The sequence below is a fragment of the Coenobita brevimanus genome, chromosome 91 (assembly GCF_032717465.1).
Source record: "Coenobita brevimanus isolate Jiangsu-jjx chromosome 91, ASM3271746v2, whole genome shotgun sequence".
NCBI lineage: Eukaryota > Metazoa > Arthropoda > Malacostraca > Decapoda > Coenobitidae > Coenobita > Coenobita brevimanus.
In genome coordinates this window covers 8,772,180-8,795,125 of record NC_137044.1, presented here as the reverse complement: position 1 = coordinate 8,795,125, position 22,946 = coordinate 8,772,180, and the positions used below count along the sequence as shown (strand labels likewise).

Genomic DNA, 22,946 nt, shown 5'->3' with positions numbered 1-22,946 from the left:
ACTATGAAATGGGATGGGCAGGATCCAGAAATGCAATTACAGGATGAGAATTATAAATAGAGTACTCTGTGAAATAGGCCTCATATCAATTCACTCATCATTCAAGCCTTCAGTTCTGGGGGATCTGCATCACAGGCAAACAACATAGTAATTGCATCTTACCTATAACAGTAGCAAGAAACAGAGTTTTAACAGTGAAAATCGACTACATACAAAGCAATTACTGGACAAGTATAACTTTACCACTCTTCTCTATGATATTAAATTTGCAAAGGGGTTATAGCTTTCACAAAGATGGTAAGTCCAGCCTCTGTGTACTATATCCACTCTTTATAAAATACTGATACCTTTTGATTGGATTAACTGCAAGCTCCCTTGGTGAATCCTTGGTCAAACTCTTGAGCACCATTCTGTTAGTCCCATCCAACCATGAGACTTCCACAAAAGTCTCATGGGGAAACACATTTGTGAAGTACATGTTATTTGCTATCCAGTCAATGGCAATGCCACGAATACCATTAGAACCAATTCCCTCAGTTACAACTCCCTCACGGTCAGAGCCATTGGGTCTTGAACGATAGATACCATTAAAGCCACCTTGGTTGAACTCAATCCAGTAAATATACTTCTTGGAGTAGTGGTAATCCACATGCAGGATGTTATGGCCTGTAACAGTGATGATGTCAATCATTAATGCATGAAATTATACTAGTACAACATTGCAGTTTCTTTTCTGTGATTTCATTTAATCTTGGGAAGCTATTATTCACACACAACACAAATGTCAGTATTCACAGAGATTAAAAATTCAACACTCATAATAGTAATATATATCTCTAAAGGTACCATACTGAAAACAATGAAGAAAAATATAAGCAACCCATCAAGTATGATAAGTTATAAAAATTCATCAGTCAATTATATGAATCATCTAAGAGTTAGACTGTACTTAGGACCTCACCAGAGCCAGCTACAGGCGTCATGGCCTCTCCTGCTCCATCCAGGCTATACCCTCGCATTATTTCCAGCTGGGACACGATAGCAAACTTATCATAAGGTTTGCAGGCCTTCTCCCCATCTGCCTTGTAGCCAGTAGTACAACGGCAGGCTCGTTGCTTGCTTCTCTTTGGTATACAGATATGTGCACATCCACCATTGCCAACCATGCAAGGATTTGAGTTTATAACTGGAAAGATGATCAGATAAATTTAGCAGTGAATGCATTTGAAAAGTTTTTGCTAACTAATTAACAAACTTTAAATATATGTAATGTACTGTGTTTTTGTTGTTCAGCCCCTGTTTGAGCAGATCCATCAACCAAGGCAGGCAACTGCCTCTGCAGGAGCATCCTATGCATAGGATTGATGCTCCATTGTGGTAGACAGCTCCTTGCCACAGCAAGGCACAGGGAAAGTGGAGATTTGGTTCCCGGGTGGATGATGCATTTGCATCTCTACACCGGGTTAACGAGAGCACCATAGCAGACTACACATCATACTGTTAGGGTATTTGGTTATATGGTTACCACCTGCAGTGGAAATGGTTTCCTGGGTTACAAGGAACCATTAGGCTTGTCACTAAGTGTGCAGCCACCTGAAGTGGAATGAAGAGTAATGAAAGTGACATGAAAGATGGGAGAAATAGGAAAAGTGGAGGGCAAACAAAGAAAAAGAATGATAAAGGTGAGGGAGGAAGTAGGTAAAATAAAGTATTCATATCCACCTGCTTCACATCTGGAATAAGATGGACATTAAAGGTCAGGTGCCAAGTGCCATGAGATGGCAAATAGTTATTTCTTTGTTGGTGCACCATGGAAACAAGGACTCCTGGGCTGTAAGGAAGGAAATGATTGGTCCATGTCCATGCCCTTATTCACATAATAGTTGTAGTAGTAGTAACAGTAGCAGCAGTAGTAGTAGTAGTAGTAGTAATAGTAGTAGTACTAGTACTAGTACTACTACTACTACTGATAATAATATACTAATAATAATAATAATAATAATAATAATAATAATAAAAGTATTTAGGTCTTTTACTCAACGTGGCTGATTATCTTCCCATAAAAATGTTTCCTAACTTTCAAACATTAAAGTAAATGACATTTATAACCAAACATCAGATAATAAATGAGATCATCAAACAACTATATGTCAACAACAGTTGCAAAAATGTCGGGTGTTACAAGGATGTTTCTTAACCATATGTTCAGTGTAAGTTTGCTCTGGTATAATTGAAACATCAGAAGTCCATCCATCCATCCATCATCTAATCCAGTGTTGCCCCATGTGAAGTGCAGGAGCCTGGGGCTAGGCAAATTGGTCCTGACATTTAAGATGAGAGTGACCAGTCTCACTCATCCCTGAGTGACATTACATGAGCAATAATTCCCAAAGACCTCCTGGATAGAAACCTGCACAGGTGTAATGCGATTGGAGCATCTTAAATGCTCACTAAACCACCAGGTGCCATAATTTGGTTATGTGGTTACCACCCAGCATAGTAAATGGTTTCCTGGTGTACAGGACACCATTTGGCTTATCACTCAGTGCTGAATCACCCATAATCAGAAGGATGAGGAAAGAATGAGAGAAAGAAAGACAGAAGAGGAAGGATGGAAAAAGGAAGAAGGAGAGGAAAGGGCAGGCACTCAAAAGCAGCACTACATGGGTGAGTGGATGGAAAGCATTCCCACCAACCATAAAAATCAGAAGTAAAGGCTAATATCCAGTGAATAGTGCAGTGCCTGTATGTTGAAAGAATGGTGCAACCACATGCAGCTCCTTAGGCAGCAGCTAAGTAAACATCACAAATATTTCTCTACGCATCAGCACAAAGGCAACTGTAAAACTCTTTCTCCTTGCGTATACTCCATAACTGTACCTTGCTGTCTAACTTGTAATATATCTCTCATATTTCTTCTCATATGCTCACTAATGCAACAGCAGCTAACCTTTCCCCTGAAGGCCATCACTATATCATTACATTCTAACAGATGACAGGGATTATATATTCTTCCATAATCTGTTCCAAGTTTCTAATTTTCCTTTCTTATCCTAAAGCACAACTGTTTGGTCACCAAACATGAGTACTGACAATTTCTTTAACACTTTCAGGAACATCACCTGCATCTATCTGATAAGTAAAGTCAGGCCTCAATATACACTACATTGGTTTGATACCATAAGCAATAAATTGATAAAATGAGAACTAATAATTGTACTGATTTCTGCAATAATGATGGCAAAATTTGCTTATAAAATAATTGTGGTGGCTGTACATGATGATCCTTTGCATACACAGTGCCTCCCATGCAAACTGACAGTCAGACTTTGAGCCAAGATGGTCGCCCAGTGTTTACACTCGTTGTGATCATCTCCGTGTCACTCTGTTTTGTGCATTCAAGGCCACTGAAACACCATTACCATCACCAAACAATGGTGCAAGTGCACAAGGAATGATGCAGTGTGTGATATTAAGTGCAGTGATAACTTCTGTGTGTGAAGCACTGAAACTTGTGGCATGGAAATCATGTCTGGCAAGGATGCTACCCTTAGTGGAAAGCATGGTGCTACTGAGAACACTAAGGCCAAGTTGAAGAGGATTTTTTTTTTTTTTTTTTTTTTTTTAAGTGATCCTTGGCCCATGTCCTTATTCCCACTGAACCCATGTTATATCAACCTTGGTATACAATAAATTGTCATGCGATGAGTTTTCACTTGATGTAATCCCACTGCATAGCAGGGTGTGACTGTGCATACCAACATATCTATTCCACATTTAATTTCAGTGTCAGGTCAAAACATTTAAGTTTACCAGTTAAGTAATGTCACATAGTCCCTTCATAATCTGAACATCACAAGCAGTGCTAAAGGAGGGGTGTGGGCCTGAATTGGCCATAATGCTTCCAACAAAGAGTGACAGAAAACTGTGAGTTATATCTTTTCACCCAGAGTATGACAAAATTATGACTACGATCTTTAGATACAAGGCTTTTTCCCTTACTAAAGTCCATCACCACTCATCATGAATAGTGCTGAGTGGGTGGTACATGAGGAACTGTGTTTAAGTTTGGAATGACTTGTAGACCAGTTTGCCATTACCATTCCTTGGAAACATTCCCCTTTGGCACAAGTGCATGAAATTTAAGCTATTAATACAAAGCATGTCACTTCCCAAATCAAGCACTGTTGGAATGAAAGATAAACAAAAATCCAGTAAGCCAGAACTAGGTACAGTGATCATAAAGTTACTTTAAGGAGTCTGGTGCATTTTCACACAGGTCATTGAAAAAATGTCTAAAGCCTAATTATTGTACTGTAAACATTATAACAGAAATTGGCATTATAATAAGGTCTGTGCATCTGTAGATGATTCTTGTAAAAAATTTGCTCTGATGATTCAGAAAAAAAAAAAGGTTATTTTAACCTCTTAGTTGACTAAGAATCTCGGAGTGTATTAGCTGTATAAACACTGTACTGAAAAATGACAGTGATTAAGAATGTCTGATCATGTTGCTATAATACAGTATAGGCAATATTGAGAAGGATAATGAAGAATAAGGTGATAGAATTACTGTACTAAGAATGAAAAAATAAGGGGGAATATTGAGAAGTACAGTACAGTGCTGATAAACAGGTATGATTATGAGTTATACATGGAAAAGGAGTTCAGGTCAATTAACTGAATACAAAGGATTTAAAGAATTTATACAATATACTGTATTCTGTACAAGCAGTATCTAGCTGGAATGCAACAAGTGCTTTGTGGTGTTGCATGGATGTTTGCTAATAAGAATGAACATGGTAGTGGACTAAGAAAACATATTGCAGCAGTAACCAAGATAAGGAATACGCAGCTGGGATGGATGAAAGAAAGAAATTGAAAAGAAAGATAGTATATTAATAAGGAGAAAAAAAAGTGAAGTTCAGAGGGAAACTGGATGTGGAAAAAATGTAGATACAGTAATTGGTAATGCTAACTACTCCAGGTATTAACCCTATGAGATTCCAATGACACATTTTTGCATGGTTTCAAATCCAACCTCAGAGATTCTGATGACGTGTTTATGTGTCATTTTAAGATGCTTTTGAAAAATATTCACCATAAATTGCGTTTAAGTATCATAACAGAGAGACTCGGCATGGCATCACGGAATGCTTGCTCTATGCATGGCAGGTACTATGCAGCTGGTATGGCTCGTGGCTTTGCCTCTATTTCTTTATTCTTGGGGAATAGTTTTCTATGGCAAGGTATAAAATTATTAGTTTTTGCCTAATTTCAACTTATCATTTTGACTTTTTATTTTCTTTCTTCTCCACTTCTGAACATACCATGATAAAGTACAACTATTCAGCTTTAAAATGACACCAAAACCAGCATTCTATCATGAAAAGTATCTTTACACATACCAATCAAAAAAAGAATTGCTTAGTGAATAAGCAGCCGAGAATCATACAAAATTATGCATCTTTTTTCTTTTACTTTATTGCACAATAACGTGCATAAATTGCCATAAACTAGATATCATTGTAACGGTAATTTATCACAGTTTTGCATGGTTCAAACCAGATTTTTATATCTTTATTACTCTATTCTTGGCAAATATTTTTCTATGGCAGGGTATAAAGGTTTTGTTTTTCACCTAACTTCAACTCATCATTTTGAATTTTTATTTTCTTTGTTTTCCTTTTTTGAACATACTGTGATAAAGTACAACTACTCAACTATAAAATGACACCAAAATCAGCATTCTGTCATGAAAAGTGTATTTACACAGACCAGTAAAAGAAAATATCATGGCAGGATAGTGGCTGACTCTAAGACAGAAGTAATCCGAACGGAGCTGAAACATGATACGATTAATGCCAATTTCAATTACTAGTCTCCATAAAAGTTATACAGTTTTCATTTACTTGTCTAAAAAAGCACTGCCTGACTCTTTTCTGTATGCATCTTATAAAGTGATGTTTCAAGCAGTGATGCAAGCTACCGACACACACAAAGGTATCTTTTGCACATTTCTATTAGTTCTGGCTCAATATTTGGTTTTCAAAATACTGAAATACTATTTGAAAAAAATACTGTGTAAAGCAATACATCTGAGGAACAGTACTGCTTCATTAAAAATAAATCAAGATCAAGTATCAAATGTCACAATACATAGAATACTTATATAAACTTGCATAAAAGCAGCCTACCATCATGCACTAAGACATACATGTACATTATTCAATGTTTGATTTGAGCAATGCATGGTGTGGGTAAGAAGTAAAATGCACTTACTTATGTCACCTGTCTCACCTGGCCGCTTCTGGTAAATCTTAAGAGACCTGAGGTCGCTCTCATTGTCCAGCAAAGTCTGAGGCTTGGTATCATTAGAAACAGGGAGTTCCACACGCTCCACCTTCTCATAGACTGAGTCTAAGTAGTACAGACCTGAAAACAGTAATCAGTGTTTCAAACCATACAGTATATGCACTGCTGTTTCAATGGTATGTACAGTATATCAGTTTATTTCTCAAGGAGATAAAAATGCGGTAAAATCACAGTTTCAGACAGGTACCATCATCATCATCATCATAATTCCTTTTCCCATTTATAGACTGGAGAGGTGGGATACTGAAACACAGACAGAGAAAGTACAAAAAAATGGGAGAACTATCAACAGCCATACAATCATTCAAATGTCATTCAAGTCAATGAAATCCTGGCTCCACCTCACAACTCTAACCATTTACTTGTATTTCTCAATACAGTACTTTTTAGGTGCACTTCACATACACGTGTCAGGTAAGAGTCAATCCATCAAATATCAAGTTAAAAAATGAGGTGCCAAACTCTTAATCATGTGCTCTCCATTCAAACTTCATTCAGCCATCTCATTTCCTTTCCATTTGTCTGGCCTCATCAGTTTTCATATCTCACTTTCTCACGCATTCATTATCGTATAATCCACCTTCTTCTTGGTTTACTATGCCTTCTCACACCTCCAAACTCACTCACACATATAACTATTCCATCACTGTATTTACTGTATGCTCATTCCCACCATATGACCAAACTATCTGAGCACTCGCTCTTCTGTTCCATTATTAACAAACTTCTTAACTTCACATACAGTATGTGCATAAACAAATTTCATATGATCATCAAAGAACTGATCAACACAGCAACAAACCGCTTTTAAAGGAAATTACCAGTAATAGAATCATAATAATTACTGAAATAGTTGGTCTGCACATGTCTGGCATTGGTGGACAGTTTTACTGCACATGTTCAAGCCATGTTTTATGCATCCTGAATGACGAGTGATGTGTGGGGATGAGGAACACCACTTTGTCACTAAAGAAGTGATCTGCCTCCACTCAGTGTTTCATGTGTGGGTATAGGTGTGGAAGGCTTTTGGAGTGAATGGTAAGAAGTGCATATGAAATATGAATTGTAGTGGCTATGTTTTTAAGTGACAAAGTCTATGTACATCACCAAGGGAACCTCGACAGCATGCATATATGTCCACCTCTGGGTACGATTCAACCCAAGTCAGGAGAACTGGTAGGTGCATTTGCAACCCATCCAATTGCCAGAGGCTCCAATCAAAATGGTAAAATAATAATAACACTATGAGCCAATCTGATAATATCTTCATTCAGATTAAGGGTCCAAAGCCAGACTAATGGAGACCAGTTCATATGAGGGCAGATAACCAGTCTACACCAACTGATGCCATGAAGTAACTGAAAAATACGTCTCAGTTGCATATAACATGCCATTTTTGCAATGCGAATGATCTAAAACACAACTCATGACTGACATAACCATATAAAAATTATTACTGTACATGAATCAATACAACAGAATGTGAATTCCATCAGCAATATCAAGCAAATCCACCATTGGTCAGTACAACGTGATTCCCCCCTCCACACTACATGACTAATGTAGTTTGTGAATGAGCAAGTGAGAGACACCCCATCTGTGATGCAAGTTGAGCAGAATATGCCCACATTAATCTGTTTATCATATTTCATAATTTGATTTAGGCACTAAAAACCAGCTGTTACACTGTTGTTGTGGTATGAGCTAGCCAGCAAGTGGCTGCATAACACAAGTACTGAATTGTGCTGCGGCAGGGATAGGGAGGCAGGCAGGCGACTTCAGGACAGAGACTTGTATAGGGAGGGAAATATTTTCATTTTACTGTATATGGTCACAAGCATAAAATGGGCATTGTAGTATTTAACAGTGGGCATTGAGACATTTAACAATCATAACTGGTAGCATTTAAGTAACTGGAGGGTGGTTAAAGGGGGTGATGTAAATGACTGATGGGTTAAAAGGGAGGACTTTGAGATATAGGTTACGAGAGAATTAATTACTTCCTCAAGTTCATTTATTTGTACTATGCAAAAAAAATATAATGCAATGCGTGTTAGAGACAAAAGTTGTGTGTTATATGCAACTGGACTGTAATGTTTTTTTTCATTATATTAGTAAATACCACTGATCTGTGTGTAAATTATGACCAGTACAGTAAACACGTTCCTAGTCCACACTTAATATTCTAATAAACTTTATGAACATGAGGTATCACTGCACTTACTACTCTCATACACAGCAAGAGCTCTGGGACGAGCAATGTGGTTGTCTTCTGTGAGGATTGTTTTTATGTTGCTGCCATAAACATCACTTGTCATGATCTGAAAGTAATTTTCATCATTAACATACATCTGCATTATGAATGTGAATATTTTTTAATTTTGCATATACTGTATATATATATATATATATATATATATATATATATATATCTATCTATCTATCTATATATATATATATATATATATATATCTATCTATCTATCTATATATATATATATGATGGAACACATTCTATCAATTTCTCCTTTCTCTGAAATCTCCATTCTAGGAGATTTCAATGTTCACCACCACCTTTGGCTCTCCTTCTCTTTCACTGATCCACCTGGTGAACAAGCCTTCATCTTTTCTATCCTTAATGACCTAGAGCAGCTTGTACAGCACTCTACCTGTATCCCTGACCGCCTTGGAGAGAGCTCCAACATGCCTGACCTCCTCCTTACAACTGGTCCTCCTGCTTGCGCTGTTGGTCTTTCCTCTCCGTTGGGCTACTCTGATCACAACCTTGTTGCCCTGGGCTGTCTTATCGCTCCGGTACAGTCTGCAGACCCTCCAAAGAGGCATTGACTGTGGCACTTTGGAACTGAGGATTGGGAAGCCCTCAGGCAGTACTTCTTTGATTTTCCCTGGAATGATTGTTGCTTCCGTGGCCGAGAGCCATCTGAGTGTGCCTTCCGCATTAGGGAGGTTATTCCCTCAGGCATGGAAGCATGCATTCCTTTCTCATGTCCTCTGACTGGTGCAAGGGGGCCTTGGTTTGATCACGCTTGTTCTAGTGCTGTCCGCAACGGGGAGAGGGCATGTAGAGGGTGCCAGAGCCAACCGACCCTTGAATCGCATCTTTTTTATGTTTCTGCCCGGAATCGTGCTGAGTCTGTTCTTCGCTCTGCTAAAAATGATTTCATCCGTACCAAGTGCTCTCAACTCTCCATCTCGAATTCTTCCCGCTCCTTCTGGCACCTTGCCAAAAAACCTTTCTGACAGCTTTACCTCATCGTCCTTCCCTCCTCTTTTCTGCTCTGATGACTCTGTAGCTATTTCTTCTACTGATTAAGCAGATCTCTTTGCTCAGACTTTCTCCTCCAATTTCCATCTTAGACGATTCCGGTGCTGCTCCTCCTTCACTTGCCCCCTCTGACTTCCTCATGGCTAACATTAAAATTTCTTCAGCCGATGTATTTTCTGCCATCTCAGGCCTCAATACTAATAAGGCACATGGGCCTGATGGAGTCCCTCCTGTTGTTCTCAAGAACTGTGCTTCTGTGCTTACACCCTGCCTAGGCAAACTCTTTTGCCTTTGTCTATCAACTTGTGCCTTTCCTTCTTCCTGGAAGTTTGCTCTCATTCAGCCAGTCCCAAAGAAGGGTGACCATTCCCAACCCTCTAACTATCCTCCACTTGCTTTAACATCCTGTATCTCAAAAGTTTTTGAGTCTATTCTTAATAGATAAAATTTAAAGCATCTTTCCTATCACAGCCTTCTTTCTAACTGTCAGTATGGGTTCCATCAGGGACGCTCCACAGGCGATCTTCTCACCTACCTTTCAGACTCCTGGTCGTCCTCCTTTCGGGACTTTGGCGAAAGCTTTGCCATTGCACTTGACATCTCAAAGGCTTTCGATCAAGTCTGGACTGTCTTTAATTTCCAAACTGCCCTCTTACAGTTTCTATCTTTCTGTCTGTGCCTTCATCTCTAGCTCCCTTTCTGGTCATTCTATAGTCGCTGTTGTAGACGGCCAACGTTCTTCTCCTAGATCTATTAACAGTGGTGTTCCTCAGGGCTCTGTCCTATCACCAACTCTCTTCCTTTTAATCATCAATGACCACCTAAGCTGTACATCTAACCCTATCCACTCATATGCTGATGACTCCGCCCTTCACCTTTCCATTCGATTCCCACAACGTCCATCTCAGCAGTAGCTTCAACAAACAAGGGATGAGGCTATGACACACCTAATGTCTGACTTGGCTCGTATCTCTGACTGGGGTAAATATAATTTGGTTGTTTTTAATGCATCAAAGACTCAGTTTTTACACCTATCAACCTGACACAATCATCCACAGGTATACCCACTAATGTTTAATAATATTCAGCTTAATCCTGCATCATCGTTGAACATGCTTGGGGTTTCATTTACTCGGGACTTATCTTGGAAAGATCATATTACATCTCTTGTAAAATCTGCTTCCAAGAGATTGGGTGTGCTAAGCCGACTCCGTTCCTTCTTTACCCTTGCACAATTGTTGACTCTATACAGGGGTTTTATCTGCCCCTGCATGGAGTACAACTCTCATGTGTGGGAAGGCTCCCCACATACAGCTCTTCTCAATAGGGTGGAGTCAAAGGCTTTTCGCCTCATTAACTCTCCCCCTCTTACTGACTCCCTTCAACCTCTGTCTCTTTGCTGCACTGTTGCATCTTTATCTCTTTTCTATCTCTACTTCAATGGTCACTGTTCCTCTGAACTGTCTGCATGCATTCCTCCACCTCTACGATGGGTGCGTAGCACCTGTCTAGCAGCAAACTCTCACCCCTTTTCTGTCCAACTCTCTAATGCAAGAGTTAACCGTTACTCCCAGTCCTTCATTTATGCAACAGGTCAACTTGGAACTGCCTCCCTCTGTCTGTATTTCCTGCTGCCTATGATCTCCAGTCTTTCAAACGCACTGTGTCCAGGCATCTCGAAATGAATGGATCTTGAATTTGGCTCTTTCTTGTATTTTGTTTTTCTTGGAAGGAACAGTTTTGTGGGCTCATTGCCTTTGGTTCCTTCTTCCTCACATAAAAAAAAAAAAAAAAAAAGCTATTTCTTCTACTGATAAAACAGATCTCTTCATTCGGACTTTCTCCTCCAATTCCACATTGGACGATTCCGGTACTGTTCCTCCATCACTTCCTCCCTCTGACTTACTCATGGCTGACAATGGAATTTCTTCAGCTGATATATTTTCTGCCATCACTGGCCTCAATACTAACAAGGCATTTGGGCCTGATGGAATCCCTCCTGTTGTCCTCAAGATCTGTGCTTCTGTGCTTACACCCTGCCTAGGTAAACTCTTTCGCCTTTGTCTTTCAGCTTGTACCTTTCCTTCTTGCTGGAAGTTTGCTCTCATTCAGCCAGCCCCAAAGAAGGGTGACCATTCCCAACCCTCTAACTATCGTCCAATTGCTTTAACATCCTATGTCTCAAAAGCCCCAGGAATTGATGGAGTGTGTGGTGAAATGCTGAAGCATGGCGGAGAGATAGTAGTAGAATGGATGTGGAAGATGTGCAGATTGGCCTGGGAGGAAGGTAGAGTCCCGGAGGATTGGAAGTCAGGTACAATTATTCCCTTGTACAAAGGAAAAGGGGAAAAAGAAGTGTGTGGTAATCATAGGGGCATTTGTCTTCTTAGTATAATAGGAAAAGTGTATGGCAGGATACTTATTGACAGTGTTAGAGAAAGAACAGACAAATTAGTTGGAGAAGAACAGGGAGGCTTTAGGAAGGGAAGAGGTTGTGTAGATCAGATATTCATTCTTAGATCTTTAGTGGAAAAGTTTCTAGAGAAGGGAAAGAAGTTGTATGCGGCTTTCATGGATTTGGAGAAAGCATATGACAGGGTGGATAGACAAGGATTGTGGAAAGTGTTAAGAATATATGGAGTAGATGGGAAGTTGTTGAATGCTGTGAAGAGTATGTACGATGGTGCGAAGGCTGCAGTGCGTGTGGATGGTGAACTAAGTGAATTTTTCTCTTTGAAAGTTGGGTAAGAAACGGAATCTAAAGGTGAATGTAGGGAAGAGTAAAGTGATGGTCTTTGAGAGAGGTGAAGTTAGTGAATGTACAGCGAGGTTGGATGGTGAGGAATTCGAAAATGTGAGTACGTTTAAGTATTTGGGTCGCGTGATGAGTAAGGATGGAGGTTTGGAGGGTGAAGTGCTTGAAAGGGTACAGCAGGGAAGAAAGGTTGCTGGTTCTTTGAAAGCAGTGATAAGAAACAGGGAAGTGGGCATGGAAGTGAAAAAGTTACTACATGACAGTATTGTGATACCAACTCTAACGTACGGAAGTGAAGCTTGGACATTGTTGGAAGGACACAAGTCAAGAGTGAGAGCAGTGGAAATGAGTTATTTAAGAGGAGCCTGTGGAGTCACGTGGAGAGACAGGCTGACGAATGAGGATATAAAGGAGCGTTGTGGTGTGGATGTGGATGTGATAGGAAGCATTATGAGGAACACACTGAGGTGATTTGGCCATGTGGAGAGGATGGAGGGTGAAAGACTGACGAAGAGAGTGTATGTGAGTGAGGTGGAGGGGGGAAGAGGGAAGGGGAGGCCGAGGATGAGATGGAGGGATGGGGTGGAGAGGTATATGAGAGAGGGGGGTGTGAGTTGGGAGCAGGGCAGTGAAATGGCGGGGGACAGGGCGACTTGGAGGCGATTTGTTTGTGGCCACCCCAAACGGGATTGGGGCGTCTGGCAATAGATAGATAGATAGAAAGTTGGGTTGAAACAGGGATGTGTCAAGTCTCCATGGTTGTTCAGTCTGTACATGGATGGGGTAATAAAAGAGGTACAAGGTAGGGTAGTGGATGTTGGAGTGGCCCTGGTGAGAGAGGATAGTGTTTGGAAACTCCCTGTACTGTTGTTTGCAGATGATACTGTGTTGTTGAGTGAAGACGAAGGGGAGCTGCAAGGCTTGGTGGATGAGTTTGGGAGAGTGTATAAGAAACGGAATCTAAAGGTGAATGTAGGGAAGAGTAAAGTGATGGTCTTTGAGAGAGGTGAAGTCAGTGAATATACAGCGAGGTTGGATGGAGAGGAATTGGAAAATGTGAGTACGTTTAAGTACTTGGGTAGTGTGATGAGTAAGGATGGAGGTTTGGAGGGTGAAGTGCTTGAAAGGGTACAGCAGGGAAGAAAGGTTGCTGGTTCTTTGAAAGCAGTGATAAGAAACAGGGAAGTGAGCATGGAAGTGAAAAAGTTACTACATGACAGTATTGTGATACCAACTCTAACGTATGGAAATGAAGCTTGGATGTTGTTGGAAGGACACAAGTCAAGAGTGAGAGCAGCGGAAATGAGTTATTGAAGAGGAGCCTGTGGAGTCACATGGAGAGACAGGCTGACGAATGAAGATATAAAGGAGCGTTGTGGTGTGGATGTGGATGTGATAGGAAGCGTTATGAGGAACACACTGAGGTGGTTTGGCCATGTGGAGAGGATGGAGGGTGAAAGACTGATGAAGAGAGTGTATGTGAGTGAGGTGGAGGGGGGAAGAGGGAGGAGGAGGCCGAGGATGAGATGGAGGGATGGGGTGGAGAGGTATATGAGAGAGGAGGGTGTGAGTTGGGAGCAGGGCAGTGAAATGGTGGGGGACAGGTGGACTTGGAGGCGATTTGTTTGTGGCCACCCCAAACGGGATTGAGGCGTCTGGCAATAGATAGATAGATAGATAGTCTCAAAAGTTTTTAAGTCTATTCATAACAAAAAACTTTTAACACATCTTTTCAATCACAACCTCCTTTCTGATCGTCAGTATGGGTTCCGCCAGGGACGCTCCACTGGCGACCTTCTCAACTACCTTTCTGACTCCTGGTCGTCCTCCTTTTAGGACTTTAGTGAAAGCTCTGCCATCGCACTTGACATCTCAAAGGCTTTCAGTCGTCTGGCATAAATCTTTAATTTCCAAACTGCCCTCTTACAGTTTCTATCCTTCTATCTGTGCCTTCATCTACAGCTTCCTTTCTGGTCGTTCTAAAGCCACTGTTGTAAACGGTCATCGTTCTTCTCCTAGATCTATCAACAGTGGTGTTCCTCAGGGCTCTGTCCTATCACCAACTCTCTTCATTTTATTCATCAGCACATCTAACCCTATCCACTCGTATGCTGATGATTCCACCCTTCACCTTTCAATTCGGTTCCCGCAACGTCCATCCCAGCAGTTACTTCAGCAAACAAGGAATGAGGCTATGGCACGCCTAATGACTGACTTGGTTCGTATCTCTGACTGGGGTAAAAATAATCCTGTTGTTTTCAATGCATCAAAGACTCAGTTTTTACACCTATCAACCCGACAGAATCTTCCATAGGAGTATCCACTAATGTTTAATAATATCCAGCTCAATGCTGCATCATCCTTGAACATGCTTGGGGTTTTATTCACTTAGGATTTATCTTGGAAAGATCATATTACATCTCTTGTAAAATCTGCTTCCAAGAGATTAGGTGTGCTATGCTAACTCTGTACCTTCTTTACCCCTGCACAGCTGTTGACTTTGTACACAGGTTTTATTCACCCCTGTGTAGAGTACAACTCTCATGTGTGGGGAGGCTCCCCACATACAGCTCTTCTCAATAGAGTGGAGGCAAAGGCTTTTCGTCTTATTAACTCTCCTCCTCTTACTGGCTCCCTTCAACATTTGTCTCTTCACCGTACTGTTGCCTCTTTTTCTCTTTTCTATCGCTACTTCCATGGTCACTGCTCCTCTGAACTGTCTGCTTGCATCCCTCCACCTCTACGACGAGCGCATAGCACCTGTCTAGCAACAAACTCTCATCCCTTTTCTGTCCAACTCTCTAATGCAAGAGTTTACCATTACTCCCAGTCCTTCATTAATGCAACAGGTCAATTCTGGAACTGTCTCCCTCTGTCTGTATTTCCTTCTTCCTATGGTCTCCAGTCTTTCAAACGCAGTGTGACGAGGCATCTCGAAATGAACAGATCTTGAATTTGGCTCACTTTTGTATTGTTTTTTTCTCTTGGAAGAAACGGTTTGCAGGCTCTTGGCCTTTGGTTCCTTCTTCTTTGCATAAAAAATATAAATATATATATATATATATATATATATATGTATACAGTAACCTCTCAACTAACACGAGTTTAAAAAACGCGTTTTCATTTTAACATGAGCAAATATTTAAGGAGATATGTTTAACTAACAAGGGTTTCTCGATTTAATGCGACTTTACACGTAAGTGATGGTTTCAAATTAGCCGTGCGCACCTTGGACAGTCCTGAGCTGATAGACTGTGTGTGGCAGTTTACACATAAATACAATTTTTTATTTGTCTGTTGCTTAAACTGGTTTTATTCAAACTATAATATTCAAAAATGAAGTTTGGCCCCATTCTGAGCAATTTGGCTCATTTTCGGACAAAATTTAGCCAGGAAAGTGATGGCAGATCTAAATTGTTACAACTTGATGCTGCAGAACAGAAAGAAGAAAACCACTCACACCAAGATAGAGCAGTTCTTTATGAAGAAAGCAGAAAACTTAAGGGAGTTATCATCATCACCAGTAGCACGGGAGTCAGAGGAAGAGGAAGGACAGCAGAGCGAGGAGGGACAACAAATTTAAGGTGGGGAGCAACGGGAAGTGGGGTAGTAGGATGAGGAGGGACAGCAGCAGACGACGAGTGATGCATAGATGAAGTGAGGCTGTGTGTTGTTTTTGTTTGTGACCTACTTACTGTAATGAAAATGTTGCTTTTACTGAAGTGTTTTTATGACCTACTAATGTATTAATAATGTTGAGGAACTTTCACAATGCCGTGAATGAAGCAGAATTGAAAGAAAATCCACGTAAAAAATGAAAACAGTATGTATTTGGGGAGAAGTAAACAACACTTCGGCCCAACTAGGGCCCAAATGTTGTTTATTTCTCCCCAAATATACAGTACTGTTCTTGCTTTTTACATGGATTTTCCTTCAAATTAATATTGTTGCTTTTAAGTTTAGAGTAGCATAACTCCCCAAATGGGTAAACTTTCCCAGAGTCCAAGAACGTAACCCCCAATATTACCATTGTTTCTTATGGGAAAATTATGTAAAAAAAAAAAAAAAAAAAAAACGCGTTTTTAACTAATGCAACCTCTTCAGGAACCAAACCCTCACGTTATTTGAGAGGTTACTGTATATATATATATATATATATATATATATATATACATACATACAATAAGTCCTTGTATTTGGACACATTTTACTTCAATGCCTCGTTTTTGCACAAGAAAAAAGTTTCTGAGTTGTCTCAGAATTCGCAAATTTCCCCATGGTTCGATGCTCCCAGCCGGCAGCTGACACTCACCAGACGATGCGTACTGATGCTCAGTTTAGGCACTGTCCATTTTTCTATGCAACAGTTTTCCATGATCTTTATACAGCAGGTCCAGCGGGGCAGTAGACACACGTGAGTTTGTTATTGTTTATGATCGTAACATAGGATCTTCATCCGTGTCGTGAATACACAACAGGTCCAGCTGGGCAGTAGACACACGTGAGTTTGTTATTGTTTGTGATCGTAACGTACAATCTTCAGCCGTGTCATACTACTATTTCTTAACAAAGAATCGTTACATGTTTCTCGTAACACTATTTATTTTTGTTTTGATGGACGAATACCTGATATGGATGTAAAATAAAGCTTATCAATATTTAAGGAAGGAAGGAATAATAATCATCCCAATACAGAGACGGTAGACTCAGCCCACCAATTTTTTATTCTATTTGACTATATTACAACCTCTCTTCCTTGTAGCAGTGAGTAAAATAATATTTTTATAATGTCTCCCTTCCCTTTAGTGACAAAGAGGGCACATAAAATGACTGGGGTTAAGTTAACTGACTTTGATGTCGAAAATTAAATAATCTGGTGAAAAGTGGCAGTTTTTCCTTGGTTAATGACACCAGGAAGTAGCCCATCCACCCTCAACACACCTTCACTAGCCACTCAAGCCAGTCTTCACTTTATTTCTGGTAAGGATTTTTGGTGTTGCAGCTCTTTATAACAGTTTTAATGTCTTTTCAGGTACAGTTACTACTCTTTTTACGATGGGGTTACGTCAGGTGATAGCTTATCGTATACCGATTTTATCGTAAATCGGAAGATTGAAACACATTATAAGAGGGGGGTTACGTCAACTCAACTTCCCAGTCACCTAACCAAGACTGAACCATAAATAACAACCCACCCTCATTCTTCCTGTGTTGGTCCAAGTCATCTCCAAGTCACCCCCCCCGTGGCTGGGGGACAGCCTGTGCTTACAGGCACTAGTGGTCAGCCTCTTAGTCAGACAGGAACAGGTTAGGGGGAGGGGATTCCAGCCCATACCTCCACCAACCATAGCACTGGGGCCTATACCTGAATCAACCATAGCACTGGGGCCTACACTGGCACTGACCTTACCACTGGGCGCACAAATCCACAGCACTGTACAGTAATTCACCAAAAGAAACTATCACACCAGTACAGGCAGAGTTACTCATGTACAGTAAATCTTTGCAACAACACAATACAGTACAGTAATCACACTTGCGTAAAGTTGGCCCGGTGCTACACGATGTCTACTGTAGTACAATGTTTGGCTGAGAGGTAACGATAACAGGGGGGCATACATGAACAAGTTGAAAAGACAGGGCTTTGAAGGGGTGGCGGGACCTGAACCAAAACAATATGCTGCACGCCGGGGCCACCATCTTGCCTGAGATAAGTGACGGTCACCTTGCGTGTGCCTGGCGCTTTCCGATGGCAAAATCATTATAGTGGGAAATTTATCGTAAATCGGATTTTGGGGTGGAACTTTTCTATTATCGTTGCAGCGAATTATCGTAACCGAATCAACGCAAAACGAATAGTGACTTTACATGTTTATTGTGTTATGCTGTTTTAGCACTAGTAAACACTCTTCATTTAATTTTGGGTAGGGCCTGTTTGGTGTCATAGTACTTTCTGATAGGGAAGGTACATGTCCAACCGGAACACTTCTCTATTTTTCCCATTGACTCTTAACTTCACACTTCGACGTTTCGCGTTTTGTGCAGTTTTAGCAGAACATCCAAGCCGCGAAAAATGAGGATTTACTGTATATATATATATATATATATATATATATTAGGGTGGCCCAAAAATGTACCAAAAAACTTTTTTTCAAATTTATTATTCTCCACAAGGCTACTTCTGTTCCATATCACTTATGGAGCTTTCATGCAAAAAAATTAAGAAAATCGGCTCATATTTAGAGGTCACTCCCTGGAGGAAAAATATGTGATCCTGATAATATTATGTTTGATCACAAGTGTCTAATCATCTAATGAATATATGGCTTGTAACTGCCTGTAACTATCCTAAAACTGCGACAACTATCGAACTAAGCACTGAATAAAGCTTAAGCAGTAGTCAGTAGACATACTTATTGTAACATGCATCTACCACTGCTGTGTGCTGCAGCCATCTGTTGGAAACTTTGGTGCAGCCGGAAAAGCACCACGTCCACGCAGCATGCTGGGTGGCTCGTCTATGACTCAGTGATCACGCAGTCACTCAGTGGATGACTATTTCTTAACACAACAGGATGTACATTGGTGTGGTATTGATGACTAGCATGTCGTGACATCAAGCAGTGAAATTTATATCATTATTATAACTACCAATAATGACACTTATCAAAAAGTTACTTGGATATATTAGGTTTTTATCCTCCACATACCAGGCACTTGTTGATGAATATTTGATTCATTAATAATGGGATATTTCTAATACCAAACACAATGTTTAATAACCATTGTATCCAGCATATGATCATATGTATCCAGATATGCAGAGCGAATTGATGCTAATATATCAAAATAATGTTCTGATGAGTATTATTACTGATAACTATAGTAAAGCCTTGCTTATTAGTGTGTTAATTCACAGGTCATGCCTATGACAAGGAGCAGTCCTAAAGTATAGCTTCTGGGCAAGTCCAATAAAAATATCTGCCAACTAATGCCAATGTCCTCAGGAACTTCATGTTTCACCATCAGAATGGTCTTACAGTCAGTCACAGCACTAACAGTACCACTGGGAAGGTAATGGTGATCTGTGATAAAGTGTGCATCCCGACCCAAAGGGTAGACTTGGGCATTTGCAAGCTCCAGAAGCCTCACAATGAGTATGTGTATTGAAGAACAACAGATTGTTACCGAAACCAGGGTACCAGGTCAAAGAGCAAAACTTATATCACCAAACATTCATTGAAGTTCTTCACACTACTCTCTGTGACAGGACAAGATGATGCCAGGTCTTTCATGGGGAAATCACCCAACCTTTGGCTGACAGACCCCAGATATATGTCAGTTCTGGTCAAGTGCAAACATCTGAAGGTTGTCGACAACTGTGCTGACAGAGGTGTAGCTCTCATCCAGTTGTACAACGATGTCAGGCCGAGAGACGAGACTCAAAAGCAGTACATGCTGCAGCTCATTGCTGGCCACCGGAAAAGACTGCCAGTTCCAATGAACGCTGCTTTGATGAAGACAAAGTGAGGCATTATTCCTAAACAGTGAGTCCTTGAAATACGAAAACTCAAAGTATGAATTTCTGATGGTACGAAAACGATAAATGTAGGACAAATTCCACAATATGAAAGTATCTGTCTCGATGGTACAAGAAACGATACGAGAGGAAATACAAAAAATTCAAAATGGGCGTGCTGCACAATGCTGCGCTCGCTTGCAGCGAGAAAATGAACTAACCCCTCTCTGGTAAACACATTTTCGCGCACTTCCCAGTCGAGTCACGTCCGTCTTCTCCTCTCAGCTTCGCTGTACGTTATGCTGTTTTTCGCTGTTCTTCACCTTTTCGTATTTTCATCATGCCTCCCAAGCACCCTGCATCATCTCCAGCATCTGGGGAACCAGGAACAAAGAAGAAACAGCATCGTACTCTCAGTCTTGAGAGGATATTGGAAATAATAAGATGCCACGAGGAGGGGCAGGGAGTCTTGGAGATTGGGTGAGCTTTAGGCCTTGCATCATCAACCATTGGGACTGTGACAAAGAAAAAGGAAATGTACAAGAAGATGGCCACCTCCTTCTCTTCATCTTCAGCCGCCTGCTAAGCCATGAGGACCCACACGTTACGCATGGACTTAGCACCATATCAACGACACGAATCTCCAGCTGCAGCACAGGTCTATATTTAACTGTACAGTGTACTAATACTGCAGTAATTAGTTGTATACTTTATTTTTTTATGTCTGTACAACAGTATGGTACTGTAAATGTGTATTGCATACTTCTAAATAGGAGGGGTAAAGTTTTAGTGGGAGGTCCAATGGGGTCCTGGAATGCATCCCCCCCTTTATATGTATATTTCAGTGGGGAAAATCGTTCCGATATACAAAATTTCAGATTACGAAAGTTTTTTTTAAATTCCTATCCCTTTCGTATTTCGAGGACTCACTGTACTTAGTGTTTTATATGTGTCCTTTTAGCACTCAAATAAAGAATGTCTGTGTTTAAAAACGGTTAACATAAATATTTTGTTTTTTGCTGAAAATCCAATGATATTGTGTATTCAGTTAATTTTTTTCAGAATTACAGCATCAGGAGTGACCTCCAAAACTGTGCATTTCATCCAATTTTTTACATAGTGCCTTCAGTGATGATAAGGAATATATATCGCCTTGTGCAAGTGAACAGTTTCTACTTTGTTTTTCAGGCCACCGTAATACTATATACTGTATATATTGTTACATTGCCTATGATTTCATCATCCTTTGTATAATTCTAACGTACAGTATGCTGCATGTTTGATCACGATTTGCCTCGTGGCTTCCATAGTGCGTGTTCTACCTCACTCTCCCCCTCCTCCCTTATAGCAGAGTAAGTTGTTCTTTCTGTTGTTCAGAGCAGGATTGTCAACCCTTTGTCCCCTATGGCTTCATTTGCGCGTCCTTCTTACAAGTTGTATCAAGCTCTGCCGGCCCCTATATAATGAGCTCAGTCTCTGCATTAATTGCCACTTAGATCTACTCCTCATTTTGTTCACATCTCTGTCCTCCCCTGTACAGTTGTTATTATTTTTGTGAGTGCTCAGGAAGTCTCCAACCATCTAGCTGCTGTGTAATTTGAGTATAAGTGTTATTACATTTTTTCTTGTACTGTATAGCATAAGGTGTTAATTTGTAGGCCTGGTGAGGTTTTTGTGATTAATGTACAGTTTTACTGTCAGCCAGTAGTAATAATATTTTGTATCTGTAATAATATATCTTGCATTAACTGAGCATTATCTGGTGTTCTCATTTTATCAGGGCTGGCTTAGATAAATTTGCTCTTGCTAATTTCGTGTTAATAGCGGCTATTGCAGTTAACCATATATTTAACCTGTTTTTGCCATTACATTATCCTTATGTGTCCTGAATGTTTAGTTGTTAGTTTGAGCATTAAACTTTAACTTGTAATTTTACCTAACTCTTTTGTTTTGAACCTGGAACTTTGCGGGACAGTTTTCTCTGTTCCGTAACAATATATATATATATATATATATATCCATCCATCCATCCATCCATCATCCAATCCTACATTGCCCCATGAGAAGTGTAGAAGCCCGGGGCTAGGCAGTTGGTCCCGACATTTTAGATGAGAGTGACCAGCCTCACTCATCCCTGAGTGGCATTACATGAGCAATCAACCCCAATCACCCCTTGGATAAAAACCTTCACCAGTTCAGTCCAATTGGAGCACAATAATTACCCACTAAACCACCAGGTGCCAAAATTTGCTTATACGGTTACCGCCCAGCGCAGAAAATGGTTTCCTGGTGTATATATATAGAACAAATAACTCAAAGTCAGATGGCCACCCCTTACAGGATTATGGCACCTGGGAATAAATATATACATACATATATATATATATATATACTGTATATGTATATTGTGGTAGGTGGAGGCGCTCACCATCCACTCACTCGATGTAGTGCTGCTCTCGGGTGTCTGTCCTTTCCTCTCCTCTCTCCATTCCTCCCTTCCTCTTCTGTCTTTTTTTTTTACTTCATTCTTTCCTTGTCCTTCTGCCAACAGGTTACTTTACACTCCCTCTTTTGTCTTTCTTTCCTTCATTCTTTCCTCTTCCTTCTGCCTATGGGTGACAAGCCTAATGGTTTCCTGTACACGAGGAAACCATTTACTATGCTGGGTAGTAACCATATAACCAAATTAGGCGCCTGGTGGTTTAGTGGGTAATTACAGCACTCCAATCGGATTGAGCCGGTGAAGGTTTATATCCAAGGGGTGGTTGGGGTTATTGCTCATGTAATGCCACTCAGGGATGAGTGAGGCTGGTCACTCTCATCTTAAATGTCAGGACCAAATTGTGTAGCCCCAGGCTTCTACACTCCTCATGGGGCAACGTAGAATTGGATGATGGATGGATGGATATATATACATATATATATACACTACCAATACACCAGTCCAGTCCCCTAGCATGTATTCACCATGGAGTGTGGGTGTTAGGACCAAAGTGGTGACATGTAGAGATG

The 22,946-nt window shown here is 40.4% G+C and overlaps 1 protein-coding gene across 4 annotated transcripts in view; it reads right to left on the bottom strand.

The window, feature by feature from the left end:
• mgl (low-density lipoprotein receptor-related protein megalin) overlaps positions 1–22,946 on the bottom strand; it is a 729,243-nt gene that overhangs the window by 101,592 nt on the left and 604,705 nt on the right. For 2 of the 4 annotated variants that reach the window (XM_080281751.1, XM_080281753.1), the window contains 4 exons: positions 8,600–8,696; positions 6,283–6,435; positions 962–1,186; positions 348–666 (listed from right to left, as the gene is read on the bottom strand). In XM_080281751.1, coding sequence (XP_080137877.1) covers positions 348–666; positions 962–1,186; positions 6,283–6,435; positions 8,600–8,696 — 794 coding nt within the window. The remainder of the gene's footprint in view (positions 1–347; positions 667–961; positions 1,187–6,282; positions 6,436–8,599; positions 8,697–22,946) is intronic. The other 2 variants (XM_080281752.1, XM_080281754.1) reach the window with 1 other exon arrangement.